Consider the following 25,417-nt stretch of genomic DNA (forward strand, 5'->3'; position numbering starts at 1 on the left):
TGTGCAAGCTGCTGTTTCTGCATTAGTGCCAGTTGCTGTTGATGTTGCTGGTATTGTTCGGCTGTAAATGCTGAACAAAAATATAAAACGAGAAAATACTACATCAAAATATGTAGGTGTTGTGTATATAAACACATCTATTTTATAATCTTAAAAAAATAATAATACACCACAGCAAGTTCCTAAGAGCCTTAATGCATCTTTATGGCAAAAAGGCTACCACCCTCCTTGAAATTTTTGTTCAAATTAAGCCTTCCCTTTTTAAGCTGTTTTTTAGTATATATAGGCTTCAAGTGCTCTGCTGCATTTAGCTCAAGATACTAAAAAGGGAGAGGGAGGAGGGAATCAAAACACAATCAAACCCACCAAAAACTCTCTAATAACCCATTAAAAAAGAAGTTACAAGTAGAAGTGGCATCACTGTTCTCACTTTGTGAAACTACTGTATCTGTATTTATTAATAAAGTAGGTTTATATAGAAAACTTGGGAACTGCATGCTTTCAGCCCTCACAGATAGCATTTTGAAGGTAGTGAGTACCTACAATTAAGATTTATGTTCAAGTTTAGTTGAAAACATTAAGTTGGGCATGCTTAAAACTGTGCAGGCTATCACAGTACAGTATTTCTGTTTTTAATCACACATATACAAGCAACTCCATGAATACAGAATTTGATAGAACTACATCCTTCTCTCTAAAAATCTTTGAAAAGTGACCCAGTAGTCAGTGAATCACAAGTCAACTAGAATTTATCCAGCTAGCCCACAACTATAAGATTGATAAAAACCAGCATTATTCGTACAGATTCACGAAGGGATGCCCAACGGTGCAGGGGTGGGGAGTCATTAGTTCATTGATTAACTTTCTAAAGTGTTAGGAATTCTTTTTTTAAATTTACATTTCCAAAATGAAAGGAAGTCTCAGTTTTCAGTTTAAAACTGAATCCAGGCTGGGATGTGAATACCCTTACAAATTCAGTCTAAGATACACCTTTCAGGTTTTTCCTTCAATTTTATCTTTGGATTGTACAGATGGTCACAAATAAGTGCTGTAAGTAGCATTCATACGTCTAGAACGCAATCGAAGTCGCACTTTTGGGGAAGCTCACTACTGTTGGGCAACAAATCACCACCACACTTGAATCCTGTTCACAAATTGCAATTTTTAAAATTTGTTTTTGTTAATCTACTCCTTCAGGCTTGCTTGCCCGAGGAAAATCTGTTTCTATCAAAACTATACGCATCTCCTGCTTCTGGATACAACAGGATTCTGAAGAGCAATTGTACCTTATGTATAAACTTGAATACCAAGTCAATATAAATGGCTAACAAAAATACAAATTTATTTTCGGAAACAGAGCAAACACTGCTGAGCATGCATTTTTCCAGTGCATTCGTGATTTTTTTTTTTTTTTTCTTTAAACCTCGTTCCAAATCCTTCTATTACATACTGGAAATAGCACTAAATTATTGCCAGCACTTTGCTATCTGAGCACTTGAAGTTATACTTTTTTTTTCCCAGCTTTTACATTTAGGTTACTAATTTTTTTTAAAGTAACATTCTTTGGCAAGTAGGGACGTACCACTTGTTTACATTGCCATAAGTGAAAAATTAGTTCCCAATACTCTTACAGTTAAATCTCACTTCAACTTGCTTCACTTCTTCAATGTTTTAAAGTTATTCCTAGCAGAATAGCTTAGCAGTAACACCATTCATAAATGCTCTTACCAAAATAAAACCAAACTAGAATTCACAGACCAAATATTCAGGAGTTTGCTGTTTAAATTTTAATTCTCTTTATATAAACTAAAAGCCCTTTAGATTTTTTTTTAAAACTGTCACCAAACACAGAAGTTAGAGCAAGAAAGCTTTAGCACACAAAGATTAGCATGTAGAAAGCTGAGTAGCAGAGGGGCAAAAAATGGGTGTACTGTTATGGTACTGACAGATATTTCATTTATATTGATCAGTAGTGATTTTTTAAAAAAAAACCCTAAAATTTAGAATCAGTATGGTTTAGTCAACAGTGCCAGTGATACTGAAGGCTCCATGTATCATTAAGGTATTTTATTCTACAGTATGACACTGTAAATATATTGCTTAGGAATAGGTTGAATAAGTGATGTAAATAAAGACAACTCGCAGACTGACAAAGAGGAAAATGGGCAAAGAAGGGTATGTCATACCACCATCTTTGACTGAATAAAAATTTCCACCATCATAGCCATCTCTTTTTTGTCCATTTGAGTAAGTAAAATTTATTAATAGTTAGTTTCAGTTTTCACGTCGTAAGTATATTTTAGATTTTAGCTATAAAATAAGAGTTGCAGTAAGCACAGTCACCCATGTTGGTTTGACCAACTCCAAAAGATTGTTCTTTTGGAAAAGCAGTAAATAAAGTTTATTGAGACCTGCTGTGTTTGTTTCGGATACCCATTATTTAGGACAGTCTTTAAGTGTTCCCTCTTCTTTCTGGAAGCGACATTTAGAAGAATCACAGAATCAACCAGGTTGGAAGAGACCTCTGGGATCATCGAGTCCAACCATTGCCCCGACACCACCCTGTCAACTAGACCATGGCACTAAGTGCCGTGTCCAGTCTTTTCTTAAACACATCCAGAGATAGTGACTCCACCACCTCCCTGGGCAGCCCATTCCAATGTCTAATAACCCCTTCTGAAAAGAAACGCTTCCTAATGTCCAACCTGAACCTCCTCTGGCGAAGCTTGAGGCTGTGTCCTCTTGTCCTATCGCTAGTTGCCCGGGAGAAGAGGCCGACACCCACTTCACTACAACCTCCCTTCAGGTAGTTGTAGACTGCAATAAGGTCACCTCTGAGCCTCCTCTTCTCCAGGCTAAACAACCCCAGCTCCCTCAACCGTTCCTCATAGGTCAGACCCTCCAGACCCTTCACCAGCTTGGTCGCCCTCCTCTGGACTCGCTCCAACACCTCAACATCTTTCTTGAAGTGCGGGGCCCAGAACTGGACACAGTATTCAAGGTGCGGCCTCACCAGTGCCGAGTACAGAGGGACGATCACTTCCCTAGACTGGCTGGCTACACTATTCCTAATAGAGGCCAGGATGCCATTGGCCTTCTTGGCCACCTGGGCACACTGCTGGCTCATGTTTAGCCGGCTGTCGATCAGCACCCCCAGGTCTCTTTCCCCCGGGCCGCTTTCTAACCACTCTTCCCCCAGCCTGTAGAGCTGCATGGGGTTGTTGTGGCCGAAGTGTAAGACCCGGCACTTGTTCTTGTTGAACCTCATGCCGTTGGTCTCGGCCCATCTATCTAACCTGTCCAAATCCCTCTGTAGGGCCTTCCTACCCTCCAGCAGATTGACACTCCCACCCAGCTTGGTGTCATCTGCAAATTTGCTGAGGGTGCACTCAATCCCTACGTCTAGATCATCTATAAAGATATTGAACAGCACTGGCCCCAGAACTGAGCCCTGGGGAACACCGCTAAGTGACCGGCCGCCAGCTGGACTTTGCCCCGTTCACCACCACTCTCTGGGCTCGGCCATCCAGCCAGTTTTTAACCCACTGAAGAGTCCACCAATCCAAGCCCCGGGCAGCCAGTTTGTCTAGGAGGATGCTGTGGGAGACAGTGTCGAATGCCTTACTGAAGTCTAGATAAACTACATCCACAGCCCTGCTCTCATCTACTAAGCGGGTCACTTTGTCATAGAAGGAGACCAGGTTGGTCAAGCAGGACCTGCCTTTCATGAATCCATATTGGCTGGCCCCGATGCCCCGATTGTCCTGCATGTGCCTGTAATGGCACTCAGGATGGTCGTTCCATCACCTTGCCTGGCACCGAGGTCAGGCTGACAGGCCTGTAGTTCCCTGGATCATCCTTCCGGCCCTTCTTGTAGATGGGCGTTACATTTGCTAATTTCCAGTCAGCTGGAACTTCTCCAGTTAACCAGGAGAACTATATTTTTCAAATTGTACATCAGTATATTTCTTTTTAAGTAGTCTGTGACCCTTACAGCTGTTAAGTTTCCCACCACTATGAAAAGAGTTATACAGTTGTCAAAGTAAACAAGTGACCGAAGAACCCCACTATGACCACCACCCTCATCTATATTCAAACTGCTTCTCTTACTTCTCAAATATCCAGACACAAATACCACCTCGACAATGCAACGGAAATGGCTATTTACCTGTCATATCTGAAAATACACTCAAGAACAATTTATTTCAGGTTTTTCAATTTAGGTTAAAGCATTCAGCAACATTTTTGCTGCTTCCCTTATTAAGGGTAAAAGCCTACTAGACACTTCAAAATGCTATTTACGACACTATCAGAGATTTACTGTGAGATTCTGAATTAATCAGTTGCATCCAGTTTTGAGACACAACACTGCCCCATAAAGGACTGCTGCAAGCTACAGCCTCCTAAAATAATCTGATTGATATGCCTTTTCCATTCTACAGCATATCCAGATATGCTCATATACCAGAAGAGGTTATAGATTGTAATTACATAAGCTAGCTCTTCCCTCTCCGTGCTGAAACAGCACTACGTTGAAGGTTTTATTGAAAACATCACTACTACTGAGAGCTATCCAAACCAAAATTAATCGTTATTTCTTTTGAAGATCTGCAAACTAGGATAGCATACTTTATTCCTCTTCTGTTACAAGCCACCATGTAGTTTGCTCACTAACACTGTCCCTAGGTTTCTTCCCCTCCTTCTCTCAGAGTACAGTCTGTATTACACTTCAACTGAAAAAGTAAGCCTAGCGATAGTGAGATATAAGTTGCTTCTGAAAACTACCATTCCCATGCACAACAAATGTTTGTATGTACTTCACATGAAAGTACCTCCACCTATTTAACCGTTCATCTTCATTTTCTGTGGGACACAACTGTGACTGGAATTGGGGAAGGCTTTCTGGGGAAATCACACATATGCTCAGCACAGTGAAATCACGGGTGTACTGACTGACTGTGCCTCTACATCTCCAGGCAGAGTCCTAAACTTCTCAAAGAGCCAGTCTAAGTTCAGCTGTCTTTTTTAAAAAAGCAATTCAAGTAGAATGCATTGCAGACCATAACCCATTAAAGGGTTAATTATATGGCTTGCAGAGGTATTTTTTCTTGCCTGCAAAGCTAGCACAGATGCAGTTACCCAGGTGCCAAACTTAGTACCCAGATAACATCACTTTCTCTAGAAAAACAGTAACAGTGTCCCTACAAACTTTCTTCCAGAAATTTTGTTACTTCTTTTTATTCTAAAGAAGAGAAAGGGCACAGCTGAAAATCCTTCATCCTGTGTCAGAGAAAAATGGTAACTGTAGAAGTAGCAAAAGTGAATGTAGTTTTCTTTTGTGTCACACACTGGTCTTTATCTGCCTGGAAAAAAAAAAAAACCAAACCAGCACGCAGGCAGGCAGGAAGGCAGCCCAGACCTTTCCTGTACACTTATATCAGCAACCAAGTTTCTGCTAACTCAGAAGGGTATTGCTACACAAAGTTACATATTCCTGATACTACTGGAGACCTTCAAGGTTTTAAAAATACTAGTAAAGCAACAGACAACTGAACAACAGCTTCAAGTTAATAAAAGGGACAAAACATAACATTCAAGGGTTAAACATGACACATGAGATTTTAAAACAGGTTCTTGCTTCAGCAGCCCTAGACAGGAGTGCAGTGTTTATATAGACTCTTCTCAAACAGCATGCTAGGGCCACAGTGGTCACAGTTCCATCATACAGTAAAGGCTATTTAATACTATAGAATTTACAGAACTGGACAGTGACAAAACATCCAGTTTCATTCACTACACAGACTCTAGTGAAGGGTGGAGGTGGGAATACCTTAACCACCACTACCGATACACTATAAATAAGAATATTATCACTTCAGAATATGTCAACTGTCTTTCATAGCCAGCAACTGTACCTTCCCCCAAAACTTCTACGTACTTTCCAAGACACTTTCAGTAATTTATGCAAGCCACCTGACTCCTTAAGTTAACTTAACCCAACTCCTTTCCTAACCTTAAACATTAGAAACCTTTAAGGCATGACCCGACCCGGAGTTATCCACATCTCAAGATGGTTATCAGAAGATGGATAGCTCAAGTTTTACTGAGAGACTGGGCTACATGAATGCTTCTTACTCATCTGTTTGCAGCATACTGTTTCAAATTGGAACAATTAAAACTCAGCATGCTTCTGAATTCTTTCTGGTAGAATTCAAAATCAAGTTATGACATTTCAGTTGAGACAATCTTCAGGATTTTAAGTCAGTACATCATGTTATGCTGTTATCCTCTTAACAGCTTGGGACAATGCACACACCTATTCTGCCACTGTATTAGTGCTATACTTTCGCAGCAAGTAAGAGAAATCTTTTCTGGCTTACAGAATGGAAAAAGGAACAGAAGGTAGAAGAAAAAGCTTCACAAGTTTGCAGCTACGAATACAAGGAAAGAAACAGTGTACATTACTGAGACTGACTGACAGGATAAATGACTGCTTAGTATCTCCTTAGTGACAGCCACAAATCTTGTGCAATAACTCAATTTTTTAACAATACACTGCACTATGAATATGTTTTCCTACAATGACTATAAGCAAGATGTTTGTGAGCTTTGGGATAATTACATATCAATTTTTTGCTCAAATTAAGCCATTGAATAATGGCTTTCAGTTGGATGATTCTGTTTACATAGCTACCAAATTCTGTGGGATGCTGACACTCGGAGCGCAGAGTAACAGTGATGCTGTCAATAGACTTCTCAAAGATCCACAGTTCTCAGCAGTTTAATACTGCAATATAAATAACATGTACTAGCCTTACAATGCTGCAGCTTACGTTTAGCTTCTCTGAAAATGCAAGTCCTTCCCAGAAGTAGCTGAAGCCAGCGAGGAGGGGACCTAGCTGTGAAATCTGTAAGAACAGATTGGTCTTTGTATGGTAAACAGCCACAGCCTCCCCTCCTGACTACTGCTGCAAGTTTTACTGTGAGGTGACTCACTAGTTGTTACTCTGCTTCTCTGAAGTAGGAAAACACAGACTTACATAAAAAAAAAAAATCGATCACAAGAACCAGTTTCCTAAAAACCAGGAAGCATACTCTGGAAAGCAGAAAATGCATGTGTAAACTCCTGGTCCCTCTACTAGCATTCCTTTCGGTTTCCTGAATGGAAGATGCTCACTAGATTTCCCAAGGAAACTGAGCAAGCTTTGTGGAGTAAACACAATGGCCTATCCAGGTAAGCATATTTTTTTTTAAACAAAGTTTAAAAAAGTTTTAATGCCAAGAGACTCAAACAGCTTGATTAAACCTTTCAGCAAATGCTTCAGTCCTGTTAAACATCTAAAGAATTAGGTATTTAAATTAGAGTAACTTAAAAAAGCAGTTGCTTCATAACATCAAGTTAATTATCTGTTCTCATGAGCAGAAATGTTATTTCAGTAAGAAAACTGAAGCATTAAGATTACATTGGCTTCAAGGAACTCTCTAATAATCCATTCAGAGTACTGGATTCCCTGATCCTTCCAGCTGAGGTGATGGCCATTAAAAAGGCAGCTTCAATCAGGTAACAGAAGAAAGATCACGCAACAAAAGCTTCCAATTGAGAAATACCATAAAGTACAGAACTGCTAAAATGTGTGGAAAGATGATATACCATGTTACAACGTTTTCTTAAGGGAAATATATGAGCGCATTCACACCCGGCTATATAAGAGAACAATTAGTGGTTACTAATGCCGAAGCGCATGCAAAGCAAACATCATTCAAAACACTAAGTAACCCAGAACATCACATTTTTAATCTTTATCTTATGAGAGATGTTATCTGGCTTACATTGCCTGGTTAAAGATTTTCTACTGTATAGCAAGTTCTCACCAGTGAATTCGGAAGATTGGAGAGACTTAGAGCCATCAGTGTGATTTAGTATTTGATGCACCAGGCCCAAAGATGTTTCACTTTCTGAAAAGAAGTTCAAGATTGATTTTACTTAAACATGGCATTATTAGACACTATGAGAACATGAATCATTATGCCTTTGATTATTACTACAACAGCCTTGTATTTCAGCCCAACAGAACTTAAGTGTGACATTCCTAACATCAGAACTCTAGACTTAGAAATTATATACTAGATATAAGATCTATATATGCACTCTCTACGTGGTAGTGGAAGAAAAACAGACAGAAAATAATTAATGAGGACTTTTACTAGCCATTGAATGAAAGCTAGAAATGCTTGCTCTGCATTTATATTTGTCTACCCATCATTCTTAATATTAGTCTCCACCAAAATCTCCCAGGCCAGCTGGGGTACACGCAGTTCACTCCACAGTTATAAACACAACCATCCTTGCACAGGATGCAGACAAAGCGTAACAGTTTATACAAGCCCAGAGATCCTGCGCTTTGGACCAAAGTACTACTCCAACTGGGTTAAAGCTGAATGAGAAAATCTAGTACAACTACAAAGTCTCAAAATCTCCAGAAGTGATCAGATGTCTTAGTAAGTGTTGACACCTCCCCCATCCCCAGTCACATTTCCCAGACTAAACAGGCTTTTTCCTTTATGATTTCCTCCTTCAACTAAGTCTAGGGTGGGCTATAAACATCTGTTACTCCCAAGGCCATTACTTCTTCAGCCAGCATCTCAACATCTCAACCACAGATGGCCTAAGACTGTCAAGTTTCAATAACTGAAAGTGACCATTACAAATGTGAGTATTTTTCGTGACCAAGTTTATCCTGCAATGTGAAAATAAGCATTTGGAAATGGGAAAACAGTAAAACAGACAGCAGTGTTGAGACTATTACAAATACAAGGGTTAAATAAAAAGATCTAAACATAGCCAGTGATGGCGTGAAAGCAATGAAAAGATAGGACAAGTCCTTCTATTATGGTGCAAGGAACTGCCACGAGGATTGAGGAACTTCCTCCTGCTTCTCTCCAGGAAAGGGATGCCTGAAGACGAATGTCAGGTATCCTTAATGAAAACATGAAAAAATTGTATAGATCCATCAACCAGCATCGCAAATTTGGAGACGGAAATGCTAAACACACATTTGGAACTGGAAGCATAGTTCACCATCCTGCTAGACCCCCAAGTGCGCAAACTTGCTTTTAAGCAGCAGATTAAGAGATGCAAAAGAAACATCCAAGTTTACTGGGAAAAATGTTATTTCTATGGAATTCCCACAGAAAAAGTTACTGAATAGCAAAGCACAACTTGCAGCACATCATCTAAATCTGTAGTTTACAAGAAAATGCAAGATAAGCTACTCTGGATTCTTTAACTATATTCCAGATGCCAGCAGTTCTTCATATACAGTAAGGTCTACAATCCCAAACATCACAACTCTTAAGAATTTTCAGTAATGCTTCTGCTAGAATACTTAAGCTTCTTCTCAAAGAAAGAATTACAAATTTAGCGAGTGGACTCTAGTTAACTGCTAGCCTCTTTACCCTTGACAGCTGGCAGACTTTCTTTTCAAAGTGACCCCGCTTCTGGATGAAAAAGGCAGAAAAGAACAGAATGCAAGACAGTTGCCTGGTCTCACCGTGGAGCCTGGGAACCAGTGCTCAAATCTTTCACTTGTGACTGGTATCTCTGATCTGCCTCCTAAACACAAGGCTGCAACAGAATTACACATGCTGTGCAGTTTTAAATGTCACAAACGTTTGATAACTAGATGCAAGCAACCAAAAATACGAACGTAACATATTTAACAGCAAGTCTCCAGCAGAAAGCACAGTCTCTCTATACTGTGATGCAGGTAGAAGACAGCCATTTGCCTGGCAGAACTAGATCAATAAATGAATCTAACAAGGAAGACTAAATTCCTGGGACACAAACACTGCAGATGAATACTCATGTACACTCCAGACTTAAGACACAAGCTCCATCTCTAAGATTATGATTCAGAAACTTGGTGAGACTGTCAGCAATACAGGCTCCTTTTCTGAAGCAATTTTGTTGCATTTTGTTCAAAGTGAATAGCTTCCGCGCTGAACAAGTTATTCCTCCACAAGAATCATGCTTTTACATTCTTGCCTGCTTTTTAGTGGTGTTCTGTAAAACATTATGGCTGAAGATCCTCGAATCAGCTCTTTTTGCAAGGCAGCAAAGGACGCTTTTTTGTAATTCTTCAGTAAGATGAAAAGGAACCATCCTCTTCAAAAGTGATGCTACTTTTCTTGGCCACTTGATCCCGCTGCCAAAGTCTATCCTTCAGCACATGACAAGTCCAATACAAGCCCTGGTTTCAAGTAACTTGGAAGGGTGGGGCGGTGATTTTTTTTTTTTTTTTTTTAAGACATCCCTTCTCAGTTTACACACAAAATACAAAACACAACTTCATCTTCCACAGATCTTTTATGTTGAGTGCTGAGCACTCTGAAAGCCAGGACCAGAATAATTTGAGTTTCTTGAGGGTTGAAGGCACTTCAAAATGTTTATAAAATGCCTGTTTCTTTGGGGAAAGCCTCTCTCTGATCTTCAGGATGAAAAACTGCTTCCTGTAGCCAGAGAATGGTACATCACAGCACAGCTTTTATAACACGTCCTCTGATTAACGGAGGACCCAAGATACCATCTCAACAACATGCCTGTGCTGGCCACGTATAACAGACCTGAAAAGCAAGGTTTTCCACAGCAATGTTTCCATGTCAGCGGCATGTTGTCTGGATCATTCAAGGTGGAAAAAGCTCAAGACTTCTCTAAACTTCTTTAATATGGAAACAGACAAAATTTATCATGTGATGATGCACAATAAAAACAGCAACATGACCACCTCTGCTTGCCACTACAGAATCTCAGGATGAGCTTCATCTTAAAGGTATGCAGTATGGTTTGACCACAACTCACAGTAGCAGTGAAAAGATAAAAAAGGATGTTTAAAAACAGAGATGCATTACTAAGTGTTTTCTGGTAAAAAGACCTACTGACACTTCAAAAACCTAAAAGGCAAAGAGAGAGAAACCTAAAATATCCACACCCACAACAAACTCCCAGCTTTAAAGACAGCTAAGAAAAAGGAACAGGGACACTCTACAGGGTTGTAAATCTGCAGTTAGTGACTATTAGAAAAACTTTAGCACAGACGTTAGATACCTGATGTTCTTCACAGTATTTGCTACAGAAAGAAGACATAACTCAGCAGCTGCAGCCCCAACTGACATGCAAGTCAAACTCATCAATATGAGACATACAAACACACCTCTAATCCGTGTAGACAATGTATCTTAAAGAATCCTTTAAGAAACAGAAAAAAAGAACACTAGCAAACAGAATGCCACCAAGATGAACTAGACCGTATGCTCCTTTCAAACACCTACACCTAAACAGACGATCATCATTACACCACATATACACAAATTCACATACACCTCCAATGCTACAAGAATCCCAATTAAGATTATAAATAATTATACGGGTGCATTTTACCTGGTTATATTAATAACAAGTGGCTATCCAAAGACTGTGGTAACTAATTTAAAGTATATCTATGAATTCAGACATAGTTATATTTTTTAATTGAGTATTTCGTTCCCGTATCAAGCCCTAATAAAAACATAAATCAACTCCACAACATTTAAATTCGGAAAAGCTCAGAATACTAACTTAAATATTTTACACAGATGATAAACCATCTGCACAGAACTCCAAGCACAAATGAATGTAGTATGCTAAGTACTTACATGAATGTATTACTTTCCCAGAGTCTTCAGAATACAAACACACAATTAAAACCTTGTACAGAACTCATCACCATAAATAACGATTGCATTTAATGCTTATATGATTTAGATAAATATCTTAATTGCATTTAATGCTTATATGATGTAGGTAAATATCTTAATCATCTATTTAAGGAAAAAAGATTCTGGTGGGGGGGTGTGTATTTATACACACACACAAAGACATATGCTTTAAACTCAGCGAACTTTTCAAGTCTACGTGATTTTCAGATGTAATGTATTGCCCATTAATACTTTAGAGTCCACTAATAATCTATTCATCACACATGAGTTCTGTTTTCACACTAGTAACCTGACTACCGTTTTATCACAGTTCAGACTGGCCACTAGACATAGGATGCTCTCATTCAGTCCTGGACTTGGTTTACTGATCTGAAATACTGGAGGGGCAGAATTTAAACACCAAAAGTTGTACTTAGATCACAAACCAGAAGAACCACCAGTTTTAGCCCTAACACATTTCCAGCAGGAAGAGCTATAAAAGAGAGAAGAATGGGGGATGGGGGCAAGGACCTACTCTAGGACAGCATGGAGACGAAGCAGCAGAAGAAAAAATAAAGCAACAGAATAAAGCTGCCCGCTAAGTCTCAAAATGCAAGGAGGAAGAATTTTCAGGAAAAAAACCTGAAAACCAAAAACAGGTGGTGCAGGAAGGAAAGGTACAAAGTATATAGGAAAACAGAAGTATTAAAGTCATCTGATACCAGGGTAATACTCTTTGTTTGAGTAAATCTCCCCACCCCACTCCTACAGTATCCAGGTTTTCTAATTTATTTCCAAAGCCATACTTCAAAATGGCAAGGAAAACATGATTCTAGAGACTCCTTATAAAACGGTGGTGAACTTCTAAATTTATTTCTTTGTAAAAAACTACGTCACTTTACCTTCTATAAAAAGATGACATTTAATGTACTGACTGATCAAAATTCAAAAGTTATTTAAGTTACATTCTAACTACATAAATACCAGTCTTCCAGTGTGAAGAACCCAATATAAAGAGTGATGCTATCCCAATAGTATTCCAATTAAAAAACAATTAACATCACATCAAGAGTCAGGTCCTCAATTCTGTAATTCAGGTTCTGTAACATGTAATCTGCCACTTGCCAACAAGATACAGAGGTGATTAGTCCGAGAGTTTTGCCGAGCATGAACAGATGCATCAGTGGAGGTGGGCTGGGTATTTTTTGGACAGGAAATGACATTTAATTTCATGAAAGTTCAAATAAGAATTTATAACATGCAGGGATTTTAAATGCAAACATTTTAACTAAACATTTCCCACCACCACCACCACACCTTGTACTAGGAAAAATTTGGAACATAATATTTGTATCAACATTTCAATCAACGTAATTTTAAAAATCCACATCTTCAGAGTCAACTTAAACCCTACACAATACTGGTAATCGTAATTACATACCAAGGTAGCATTTGCATAAATTTGCGATGCAGTACACTACTGCTAGCAATAAATACAAATAAACATTCTATGTAGCAAATTAAGAGATAAAAGCGAAGATGGGCTGTTACCATCAAAACAAACTACGATGTAAAGCATGTGTGACCTAATGATATTCTGGATTTTCTGAACCAAATTTAAAATTTCTAGAAGCAAGTTTGTCAAAATAAACATACCAAGATGTGCTGAACCACTGCTACTTTTACTTTGTATAGAGGTACTGCATGTCTGGGTCCCGGGTTGTGCTGTGCCTGTTCGATTTATACCCCTGTATAATTTCCTACAGGAGAGTTCATCATTGTCACTGTCATGTAGGGATGGTGTCCGAGGCCTAAAATGCCGCCATCGACATGATTTGATATTGACTAGTATCTGACTGAGGTCTTTTGAGAAAGATTTGTCCGAGGTATTTATTTCTGAGGTATTGGCAAACTGACTGATTGAAGAGCGTTGTGATGAGGAAAACATTTCCAAATCCAGCTGATGAAATGTATCATCGTAGTCCGAATGCGCTCTGTCTAGCAGAACCCTAAAACCAGGAAAACAATGCAGAATTATAGAGTGGCAAGAAAATACCAAGAAAGTCACCAGTTTGCCATGTGTGTTTGGGGACAACAAAGGGATTGAAGAAACTACACAAAACTCTTCTAGAACAAGCAACCCCCTCCCTCCCCAAACACACACAGTGCATGACTACGTATTATTTTACAATAAGTAGTACGCTTCGGTTTCTCTTCACATGTATATTCCAGCTTTTATTGTATGAACAGCTGATGTACATAATCACATATATATTAAGACACTGTAACAACATATATAATTTTTTTTTAAATCATGAGTCTGGAAGATAGAGTTCCACAACATAAAGGAAAAAAACCTAGAGAATAAACTAAAATTGCTTGAGTAACTAAAAAGCGATTCAAACACCTTCTTAAAGTAACTTCAGTTCAAAAGCCTTACTCCCATATATACTGAATATACTTACAACCACCCCAGAGCAGTGGGCATGTCATACATTAACTTCCAAATCCCCCAGCAAAATCAGAATGGGAGCTGAAGGCTCCATTTGTCATTTCTCATCCAAAGGCTCCATTAAGAGCCTTCAGCTCCCGTTCTGATTTTGCTCATACACCAATCTGACTTGCTAATATGTAAAGAGGTGCTAAGCATTAATCTGAAAGCCGAATCATGTTCTTACATTTTTTTTCAAATTAAATACCAACATATCATTTCCTTAAAGACATCTTACAATATTTAAGAAATAGCACTTCTACGCTGAACAATTTACAAGTTGTTTTTGATGGAGATGCCTAGAAGCAAAATGCCTGAAGTCCTTAATTCTTTGATATTTTTGACTAAGTTTGAAATTTAACAGTTATTGTCACTTGTAAGTATTCCTCCCAAAATTATCCTCAACTGGCAAATCACCAAATATGGTCAACTCAGAAAAGCATTTTCTGAAAAATGTGATTTTTGCTATTTTTAAATACTACTATTTGAAGACAACTATGCAAATCATTTAAATACAAACCACCAATCACAACTGAAAACATACATGTATTTTCACCTCAGAACTTGGGAGTGCCAGCAATAAGAAACCCCAGAAACATTTAAGAAAACAGTATTAAAGCCGCTTCCACTACCACAAAATAACAATGGAGATGTTAACCATATAAGGAAACTTGCATCAAATGGAAGTATTTAAAAAGTCAATCTCTCTGATGTCTCAAGTTTCGAGGCGTTTGGGTTTTTTTTAAACTTTGCTCTTTACGTCTTACTGATTTTTTTTAAAATTTTATTTTTAAAAACAGCAACAATTATGTAGCACTTACCTTCCACCACGGCCGACCCGTCTTCTTGCAAACCCAATACACCTCTGGGGTACAGTGAGGGTGGTTAAGCAGTATCTGTAACGTACATCTCCTAATCTTCCCTCTTTAGGGTTACTCCATGGCCAGTTGCCAGGTTGGTCTAAGTGAGGCTTAAAATAATTTTAAACAATTAAACACAAGATGTTTTCCCACAATGATGCTCTGTCTTAAGATATATAAGGAAATTCTACTTACAGCATAGTACTGACAGCCTGCTTTCCTACGGAAGGCGAAAGGACCATCGGGATCATTTTCTTCCTCAGCCTCTGAAGAACCAGACAAAACCTTTAAAGAGGGGATGAGGAGATTAGTGAATTCATGAGTTTTACTTCTATTCTTTCCTCAAAGGCAGCACAGAACTCTATAGAGGTCCTACCTGGGAGAGAGGTTCTTCATCCGAGCTAGGAAAATCATACTGATTCAAATCTTTAGCATTAAAGATTGGCAGTGCAGCAGGACTTGTCTGTTGAGGAGTTGCAGCAGCAGATGAAGGTAAGACTTTTGGCTTCTTCTCATACTTTCTTTTGGGTCTAATAACATCAGGTTTATCTTGCTGCAAGAAAAAATAAAGGCAGTGTAAAATTACGCACACAAGCAAATTAGATTAAAATAGGAGTTTTAGAAAACTCCTGTGTAAGCAAGCTAAAACGTGAACTCATCTCTCTACCATCTTGATAGCAAAACATGCAGTCGTTTCATGAATATCTGCATTTCATTTCCAGTAACTGAAACGTTTAATAGACAAGGTGGAATCAAGCACTGTTTGCTCAATCTGTGCTAGATTAAACACTAGCGGTTAAGTTAACAGTACTACTTTGGAGAAGTAGAGCAAAATATATACTATGATCTCCATAAGGCACCTTTTTTATTTTCTAACTTTTTAAATTAATATGCATTTATGCAGTGTTAGGGTATTACTAAATACGAAACAATGCTTTAAAGGCAAAACCAGAAGTTAGATTTCTCAAAGATATGCAGAATCTCAGAAAAATCCTCTAAAAATTCCACACATTTCCCCATACTATGCAAAGTCAAGTTTAAGTGCATTGCCCAAGTTTCCAAGAAACAGATTTCTTTCAAGCTGTAAGACACTGCATTGACCCAACATCACTAATAGATAAGTACACTCCAGCGGTCTCAATTGCAATGCTCTACTATCAATGGAAGTATTCACTGATTCAAGCCACCTTGTCAGATTCAGAACAGCCTTTGGACATTCTCCAGTTATAAGAAGTCTTTATTTAAAATTCAAATGATACCTCAGCATTTCTCCTGTGTTACCTGACCTATTTAATATGCTCAGTTGTTGGCAGTGTAGCTATGCTTTGTATGACACAAAATTAAAGCCTGCAGGAAAAAAAATGCTGGTCAGCTATCTAAATCAAATGAGATTATTTCACACTTTACTTAAAATACAAAACCAGACAAAGATATAGAGCATGCTGGGAATAACAGTGGATCATATTTAAAAAAAAACAAACAAACAAAAAAAACCCACAACCCTCCAGATTTAAAGTAACTACATAATTTAGACCAAGGTATGGGTTTTACTTCATTAGTCCTACCTTTGTCCAGTATCTAGGTAATAAATACAGTTTTGTTCAGGATATCCTAACTTTATGGACAGCATCAGAGAAAAATGTTTGTATCTCCCAGAATAAGAATACAATTGCATATGTCCTTTTGTCTGTAATTTGTCTATACTTCCTTTATTTCTGTCTTGAGGAACACCAGTAGTCTGTATGTTATCCTAACTCCAACAGAACAAAGCACTTTATTCCAATTGCAGCTTTGCTTGTCTACTTCCAGTTTCAGGAATCTTGCCCCCTCCTCCTCCCATGCTAAAATGCTCTATCTTGCATAGGCAACAGCATGAACTAGTAACTCAGTTACTGACATTACTCACTTTAACTTTAAATTCTTTCAGTTCCATAGCTTCTTGGTGTTTAAAAGGACTGCTGTTAGTCACAGGAATGATGGGAATAGCATACGTAGGTTTAATCAGCTGCCGCTGTGCCATGACCTCAGACATGATCTCCCCACTGTAGTCACCCAAATTATACCTGAAATCAGATTTTTTTTTTTTAATTTGTTGGAACGTTTACAATGTACATCTGGTAAAAAAATTGCATGACACCGAGAAACACAGAATACTACTTGCAACTTGGGGTAAAGGGACATCCAGGATGACAGCAAGAAGTACAGAAAGTATTATTGCAGGAAAGGGGACTAATAACACGTAAACCTATCATTGCGATGATTAATGCTGACAAGTAAATAAAAAGGGTAACTACCCTGTAAAGCTTGTACATCTCCAAAAGATAACACTGTAAAGGAAAGAAGCAGAAAACAGAAAAATAGGAAAGGGTTTCCCTCCTCCCTCACCTGGGGACAGGTACCATTTCAAAACATACACTTATCACCCCAAGAGGTTTTGAACAGTGAGGCAGAATGCCTTATTCATGAATCCTCCCTCTTCTGTGTTACAGAGTATTTTCACAACAAGCAGATCCATGAAACATATTACATTTCAAGTCCTGTGGGAAGTGCTGAGTTGAAGTGCAGTTTTCCATTCTGAGGGGATTTCGGAGTATTTCCTCTATTCAACAGCTTATTTTCTTGAAAAAGCTACTGGAAAATCTTTTGAGGTCCCTCCCCTCTATTTCTACTGAAAATGGTCAGTGCTTTAAAGAAGTGCCCTGGTAGAGACATTCAACTTGTCTTCCTAAGAAGACAGATTAAAAAGCTAATTTTAGAGCTTTAAAATACTGACTCAAAACATTTGTTTTCAAACGTGGATGCTTAAGCTAGAGAAGTCTATGCAGATTCTAAGTATCAACCTAAAGAACAACTCTACACTGCAAACGTGATTCTCAGTTGATTGGGAGAGTTGCAGTTGACAGAGCAGAGCATTTGGTCTTCAGCACAGCTGACAAACAGGATGCGAAAGGAAGCATTAGTTGGAGATGACTGACAGAAGAACATTTTATACTGTATGAAATGCTTATTTGTTTTCCTCAAGAGAGTATTAGATCAAGCTTTGTTCAAAACGAACAGCAATAATGAAAAAAAAAGAACGGTAATGATTGGAAATGGCCTTAAAATTACCTGGGACTTCCTTAATCTACGCATTTAAGTTTAACACAAATTTCCAAGTGAATTTACCTGAAACTATGATCTCTCCTCCTGTATAATATATAGGATATATACATACATTTGAATACATGTACACATGTAATAAAACAACGTAGATTAGTGTGACAGGTCACTTTCCAAAGGCAACTTCCTAATGTTTTATTTTGCTCTCCATAGCCATATGTGAAAATATACTATTCTGTAAGTGTGAAAGAGTCTAAATACTTATTTTGAAAAATCTCTAAGTATTTATGGGAATCTGAATACAAGGTAGTTTCCAAAGGTTTCTGCAGCAAATTTTCAATAAATATTACCTCTTTTCCATGATTTCCAGTGTTAAATGCAGCAACTCTCTCTTGCTTTTTTCCCTCCTCTTTATCATTTCCAGGATGGTTACTGCACGACTCAGATCTCGACGCAGCTTAAGCATCTTCTCATAAGATGCTTCATCATTTTTTCGATTCTGTAGATACATAGTGTATATGTTTCCCCACATCATTTAAATTACATAATCTGAATTAAAGTAAATTCTAAATAGTTATGTATATGTAAAAAAATAAATAAATCACATGCTAAAAGAAAGAGAAGCATGTGCATGTTATCAATGAGCTACAGCTTACCAACACTCTAAGCAGGTTTAGCAGTAGACTTAGTAAAAAAAAAAAAAATAAATGAATACAACTTTCATTCGACAGCTGCCCTAAAGTAGTTTCTTTCATGTTTTTACCCTTGCAAATTAAAACAAAAGAACACCCCAGCTTTTATTGTTTTATACTACATAGCAGAATTGCTCCTTTCTGTAAGCTACTTTTTGAGAGGGGGATAACAAAGAGAAAGCAAGCAGAGGGAGGTATCGATCTACTTACTTTTCGTGTCTGCATCTTTTCTGTTCGTCTTCTAAAAGCAACGTAAGGGTCATTTGTGCTGGAACCATCTCGCTTCTCTTGTTTCACTGCTGGGATAAGAGAGGGACCTCGACAGTTTTTCCTCTTTTTAATCCAGTATTCATACACTTCTCTGATTAATTCATCATCCTCCTTCAGCAACAGCTTGGCCTCTTGCAGGCTGACTGGCTAAATGTAAAACCCAGCATGTCACTTTCATATAGCAAGGCATGGAGTGCGTATTTCAAATTCTTTATTCAAAGTACCATTGTACCTGCTGACCGCTGCCCTTTTCTAGTCTGTCTATCATCTCCTCAAATTGCAAAGGAGAGATGTCCATTCTTTTCTTCAACTTATTCACAAAGATCTCATCTTCTGAATCCAAGTCATAATCCGGCTGCTCAGCATCCAAACTAAAAGCTAAAGGATATAGTGAAAAGTTAAAAGTTAGTTTTACTACAGAAATGTTCTGTTCTAATAGCAGTGTCTGGAGTACACACCAGATTCTTCTGAAGACAAAACTAAAATTATTTGTTTGAACACTGAAGTAACACAACTTAGAAGTTGTATCTATTTTTTTCTTGACAAAAATTATACTGTTAAAAATCAGGAACAAAAGTGAATATCTATTTGACTATGCTTTTGTTAACCAATGAAAGCTTACTAGTGGTCAAGCCAGCTAGTGGCTTCCAACCTCATTGTTTTCAGTAAGAATTTTTAGATTGGTCAAAACTTTAAATGCTGTCTAGTATTCTGCAGTTTTATGTACTGTATTATCAATAGTCCAGACTTCAGCCCACACACACCTTAAAGTCCTTCTACAAAAGTACATGCAGACTGTATTACAACAACCTTGCACACATTCTCATCAATGATTTTTGTGGTGTAGACAAGTCAGACTAAAGTGGTTCAGCGTGGTCTACCCTATGGAGCAAGGCATCTTCAAATACAGGTAATGTTTTCCAGAACACAAACAACTGTCCTGTTTTCCACAGCATCCTACAAAAATGCAGCATTCTGCGTTCAAACAAGATCTCCCTAGTTCTCGTGCCTCATTCATTTCATAAGAGACATGAATTTCTTCCCAAGTGCACATATGGAAACACACTGTGAAAAGCATCACTTGCTTTTAATAAATAAATAGGTAGAATACAATGCAGCTGAAAATCACCATTTCAGCTCCTAGACCATTAGAGAAGGAAAAGAAGAATGAAAAAGTGTAACCTTAATATCAGCATGGAAGACCGTTAGTACTAGTCTCTTCATTTTCTTAGGAGCAGAACAACATGCTCTAATGTACCTGATCTAGTGGAAGACGACCCTCCTCATCGAGGGGATGTTTGGACTAGATGACCTTTAAAAGTCCCTTCCAACCCAAACTATTCTATGATTCTAATGTTTCAAGACATCACTGAAGCTCAGATGGATATAGAAGTCTAACATTTAACCAGAGTTAATGAAATCTTTATGTGGCACAGATACTACTTTTAAAATTCTACTAATTACACTATGCAACAGAATTCTGCAACAGATTATATTTTTATAATGTTTTCAAAAGTTATCTGAAGTGGTGCTCACATCAAGGGTCACATCCATACAGAGCAGCTGCTATCCTCCATCAAAAACAGAATCTCAACACATTTGCAAGTCAGTGATAGCAAAACCCACCTACTTTTAGATGTAGAATACTTCCATCCAGGCACAGGCAAATACTACTAATACTACCACTGCCATTTCTGCTTGGCTTCCCAATCCACTCTACTGTCATTTTATCCTCATTATGCTTCAGGGGACAGGTACTCTGTTTCTCAACTATGTATTTGTCCTAGTTTCGGCTGGGTAGACTTAATTTTCTTCCTAGAAGCTGGTACAGTGCTGTGTTTTGGATTTAGTATGAGAATAATGTTGATAACACACTGATGTTTTAATTGTTGCTAAAGCAGTGCTTATCCTAAGTCAAGGACTTTACAGCTTCCCATGCTCTGCCAGTCAGGAAGTGCACAAGAAGCTGGGAGAGAGCATAGCCAGGACAGCAGACCCAAACCAGCCAAAAGGATATTCCATACCATATGACATCATGCTCAGTATATAAACTGGGGGGAGTTGGCCAGGGAGGACTGATCACTGCTCGAGACTGGCTGGGCATTGGTCAGTGGGTGGCAAGCAATTGTATTGTGCATCATTTGTCTTCCTTGGGTTTTATTTCTCTCTCTTTTTATTATCTTCCTTTTCATACAATTATTATCATCATCATCATTAGTAGCAGTAGTAGCAGCATTATTTTAATTTTATTTTATTTCAATTATTAAGTTGTTCTTATCTCAGCCCATGAGTTCTACTTTTTTTTTTTTCAATTCTCCTCCCCATCCCACCACAGGGGAGGGGAAGAGTGAGCGAGTGGCTGTGTGGTGCTTAGCTGCCAGCCGGGATTAAATCATGACAGTATTGTATATTCTTCTCTTCAAGTAGATTTGTGTCTGTCCTTGCTAATGAACCTAAACTTCCCTGAAAGCGTAACTACTGAGTGTTACAGAGGGCAGAAGCAAGCCTTTGAGACTGCAAAATTTGAAGTATTAACATATAGACATAGACACAAGAACGAGATCTTTCTGCTTCTTCATGAAGAACTAAATACACCTCTTCACTAAGTATGTATTCCTTTACAGGTTGGAAAAAATTAATTCTCAGAAGTCAGTCTTGATGCAAGCTTAATAGACATTTGAGAGTAATCTCTTGGACTACTAGCAAAATAAAAAGTTCTCAGTGTAGACTTCAATGAATAAGTTACTTTACTTACGCTGTATGTGAATCAGCTGCTTTGGCATTTTAAATTCTCCAGGATATATAGATTCATAGTATGCAATATTACTTTCTGCTTCTGGAACCGGTATAACCATGTTATCCCTCTTCTCTCCATATACTTGTTGTGCTGAAATAGCCCGTTGGAGATGATGTTCCTACAAACAAAAAAAGTCAAGACGAAAATCTGAGAAAATATTTTCAGAGCTCAGACTTTTTAAAGTTGAAGAAAGTCTATTTCTTTGCAAATGCTCTCATTCCAAATCCTTGAGACCAGACCTAAGAAACAGAAATCACACACTTGACTCAAAATGCACTCCATAAACCAGAAGGTTCTTCCAGTAGGTGGAGCTCTCACTCTTACACAAACACAACACTTCAGTTACTAAACTTAGTAAGCCAAGTTGCATGTTCTTGGCACACGAAGCTACATAAATCCATCTTTACATATTTCTGGAGAGACACTTGAGATTGATTAGACATACAGATTGTAACAAGTAGCTGCAGACAGATATTATTCTGTATTTGCTACGGCCATTTATTGCCAGTGATGTCAGGAAACCAGAAAGGAGGCCTGCCATCATCTCCTATTAAGAGAAGAAAGTATTTTCACCCAGAGAATGATTCCTAAAGACATTCTCATTTATTGCAATGCTTTCCGTTATCCTCCTTTTTTCCCTCCTAAGCCATCAAATAAAGTTTATTATTAAACTATAAACCATGAGGGTGATGATAATTAACTTTTAGAAATCTGCAACTGTTTTTCAAGCTTAAAAGTAAATTACATTTATATCTGTTCCTACAACCCAAGTAACAGATTAGTAACATTATGAATTGTAGTAGTTTTCTAATGCTACTATTCAAGCGCATTCCGTTCTTCCTGTGGTGCTATCAAGACAGTTTAGTAGCATCAGCAGAGTTCATACAGAGTTAGCAACAAAAACCCACACAGCAAGATGTGTGCATGTATATAAATGGTTTACTGACAGCATAACACGGTATTTTTTCCCTAGTACCAAAGCTGGTTTCGTAAGTTTCTATACTGTTCCTTCCTAGGTGCTCAGTAAACCAGTGCTACACCAGTTGTGCCAATACGGCTGTCACCGAGATACTATAAACCAGATTACCAAAATACTCGCAACAAACTGCAGCGGAAGCGTGGCAGGGATAATTGGTTTTAATACTAAAATAAAAACATATCAGTATTCATCCCTATGATCTTACTACATCTTTATCTGTCTGACTTCAATTTACCCCCTCTTCAGTACAATAAAGGCAACTAACATCTTCTGTCTAAACTTTTAAAAAAGAAAAGAAATCAAGACAATTATAAAATCGGTTTTATTGTAAACTGCAGAGTTAGTGCCACCTCAAACTAAAACCTGTTCCAATGTGTAATTCTGCTGCAAAGATTCACAGGATTTTAGCCTATCTTTACCTCCAAACAAGCTGCAGAGATTTTTTCATATCTGTCCCCTGTTAAAAAGTTTCTTCACAAAAAGAGACTAATCATGAGAATAAGACATATCATACAGTCACAAGTAAAACTCACTGGACTGATTTTGATCCTCTAGCATTTGTTAAGCGCAGACACATGTCACCTAGGAGATGTGGCAGCTAAAATTCTTTCTTGGGTATGGTACAAAATAATTTCTTTTCTACCTTTTAGTGAAGCACTGCTGCCGGACATCTCAAATTTGTGTAAACAGTAATAATTTTTCAGGATTTTGTCCCAACAGCTGCAACTGTTGCACAACAGGGAATTAAGCTTTATTTCCATATAGTACAGTAGGATTCTATGTCGAATACATAGTAACAGCCAATGGTTTTTGAGTAACAGCAAAGGCTTACTGTTTTTACAATCATACGAAGGATCCCTGGTGCATGTATTCCAACTTGTGTGTTTAAACACACACACACACAAAAAAAAAAGCGCTTTGTTTTAGGGAAGAAAAGGGGGTTAGACACTAAATTAAGATTTCAATTTCTCTGATATGGAAATGGGCACTGCTAGTTAGTACCAGTGGTCTATACTAATTTCCTTACAGGCTTCAGTAAGAAGTATTTAAGGAAATCTTAACAATATTCTTGAAACAGAAGCACAAATCATAGTTCTGCCCAACTTTCATCCCAATTACAAAAACACTCAGTACTTGAGCAGAGACTGTTAGTAGACCCTCATATCATGAAAGCAACTGGATAAAAGTTCCCCCACTGAAACAGGTGAATTAATCTGCTGTTCATATCTGTTTCAATTCATCACAAGAGACACTCACTAAATAGAATAAGTACACAAGGCAACCTTCCCTTTACACCCCCATGCACCAAGTTCTCACTTATTTGAACAGAAATCTGCAACAGTGACTTTGCCCCCAACTTCAACATCTCAGCTGGTGGCTCAGCACAACTCTCTCTCCTGATAACACATGTAATCAGGTGCGATTGGTAAACTCTGGAAACACTCATTTTTAACATGAAAGCACATTAAATAACTACAGTTAACTAACCTACCACAGCTTACGGTTTCTATTCTGTAGCCATTCTCCACTGTGATTGCACAGCTGATTACTCCCGTGCAAATGCAACAGCTCATTCATCTGAAACTGTAGCCTTCCATTTAAAAATGCAGTGGTTTCCTCAGTTTGTCAGAATGATTCTGAACTCCAAATCCTAATCGAACGTGCTGGCTGCCCTTCATTTTATCTTCATTTAATGTGTAGATGCTGTAGTCCAAGTCACTCCTGAAAACATCAACAGGCATTTAAAGACAGACCTCTTCAGAAATTTAACAGATCTTTTCACTTTGGCTGTTCATCCACTTCCAGATAGAGCTTTCCAATCAGATATATTTCTACTATACAACAGTTTCTATAATACCGTTTTAATTTTAGGTGGGTTAGTCAAGGTCAAAGGCTGAAATTTGTCCTGTTAGAAGGAAACTCATCCAACAGTTAGCTACCACCACAAGGTGCAGTCTTGTGCCCCTTGCTGTCATCCTTCATATTACTACTGCCTTATGCCAGACTGAACCTATGATGACTGCTTAGGGAACCAAATCCACAGAAAGCCATCTCTCTTCTGTTATTTCCCCTGAAAACAATTAGAAACAATTAGTCTTCTAACAAACTAGCTTCCTGAACTGCTGGGGCAGATGGGGGAAGGCAGTGGGGAAAGGGAAGCAGAGAAAGATGATTCCCTTTCATGGCAGCTAGCCATTAAACTGGCTTAGCTGCATCACTAAATTAAAAAACATCTTTTTAAAATTAATACCAAGGGCTAAAAAGAGAGATTAAAGACCTACGAAAAGCTATGGCAGATAAACATTTCAACCATCTCAGTATCTCATACAATGAAGAAGGTTTCCTCTCACTACAAATATTTACAGAATATTCTCATTCTGCACATTCATTGCTAGATGGATCTCACCTTGTTCCTCCTTTCGAGGTAAACCTTTCATGTAAACATTAGCTGTTCACACATTATTTGTTCCTATTCATCAGTTTCCACTTTCAGTG

The 25,417-nt window shown here is 38.1% G+C and overlaps 1 protein-coding gene across 14 annotated transcripts in view; it reads right to left on the minus strand.

Annotated features, from left to right (window-relative positions):
- EPC1 (enhancer of polycomb homolog 1) overlaps nucleotides 1–25,417 on the minus strand; it is a 71,127-nt gene that overhangs the window by 3,818 nt on the left and 41,892 nt on the right. For 6 of the 14 annotated variants that reach the window (XM_068405062.1, XM_068405061.1, XM_068405063.1 and 3 more), the window contains 11 exons: nucleotides 21,901–22,060; nucleotides 19,378–19,523; nucleotides 19,086–19,292; nucleotides 18,534–18,682; nucleotides 16,991–17,147; nucleotides 15,461–15,637; nucleotides 15,280–15,369; nucleotides 15,046–15,194; nucleotides 13,390–13,742; nucleotides 7,831–7,956; nucleotides 1–70 (listed from right to left, as the gene is read on the minus strand). The exon at nucleotides 1–70 is cut by the window's left edge. In XM_068405062.1, the coding sequence (XP_068261163.1) occupies nucleotides 1–70; nucleotides 7,831–7,956; nucleotides 13,390–13,742; nucleotides 15,046–15,194; nucleotides 15,280–15,369; nucleotides 15,461–15,637; nucleotides 16,991–17,147; nucleotides 18,534–18,682; nucleotides 19,086–19,292; nucleotides 19,378–19,523; nucleotides 21,901–22,000 (1,724 nt within the window). In that variant the 5' untranslated portion in view covers nucleotides 22,001–22,060. Of the gene's footprint in view, nucleotides 71–7,830; nucleotides 7,957–13,389; nucleotides 13,743–15,045; nucleotides 15,195–15,279; nucleotides 15,370–15,460; nucleotides 15,638–16,990; nucleotides 17,148–18,533; nucleotides 18,683–19,085; nucleotides 19,293–19,377; nucleotides 19,524–21,900; nucleotides 22,061–24,413; nucleotides 24,442–25,417 lie in introns of those variants that run through there. The other 8 variants (XM_068405060.1, XM_068405059.1, XM_068405069.1 and 5 more) reach the window with 6 other exon arrangements.

Source organism: Nyctibius grandis, chromosome 7 (assembly GCF_013368605.1).
Source record: "Nyctibius grandis isolate bNycGra1 chromosome 7, bNycGra1.pri, whole genome shotgun sequence".
Taxonomy (NCBI): Eukaryota; Metazoa; Chordata; class Aves; order Nyctibiiformes; family Nyctibiidae; genus Nyctibius; species Nyctibius grandis.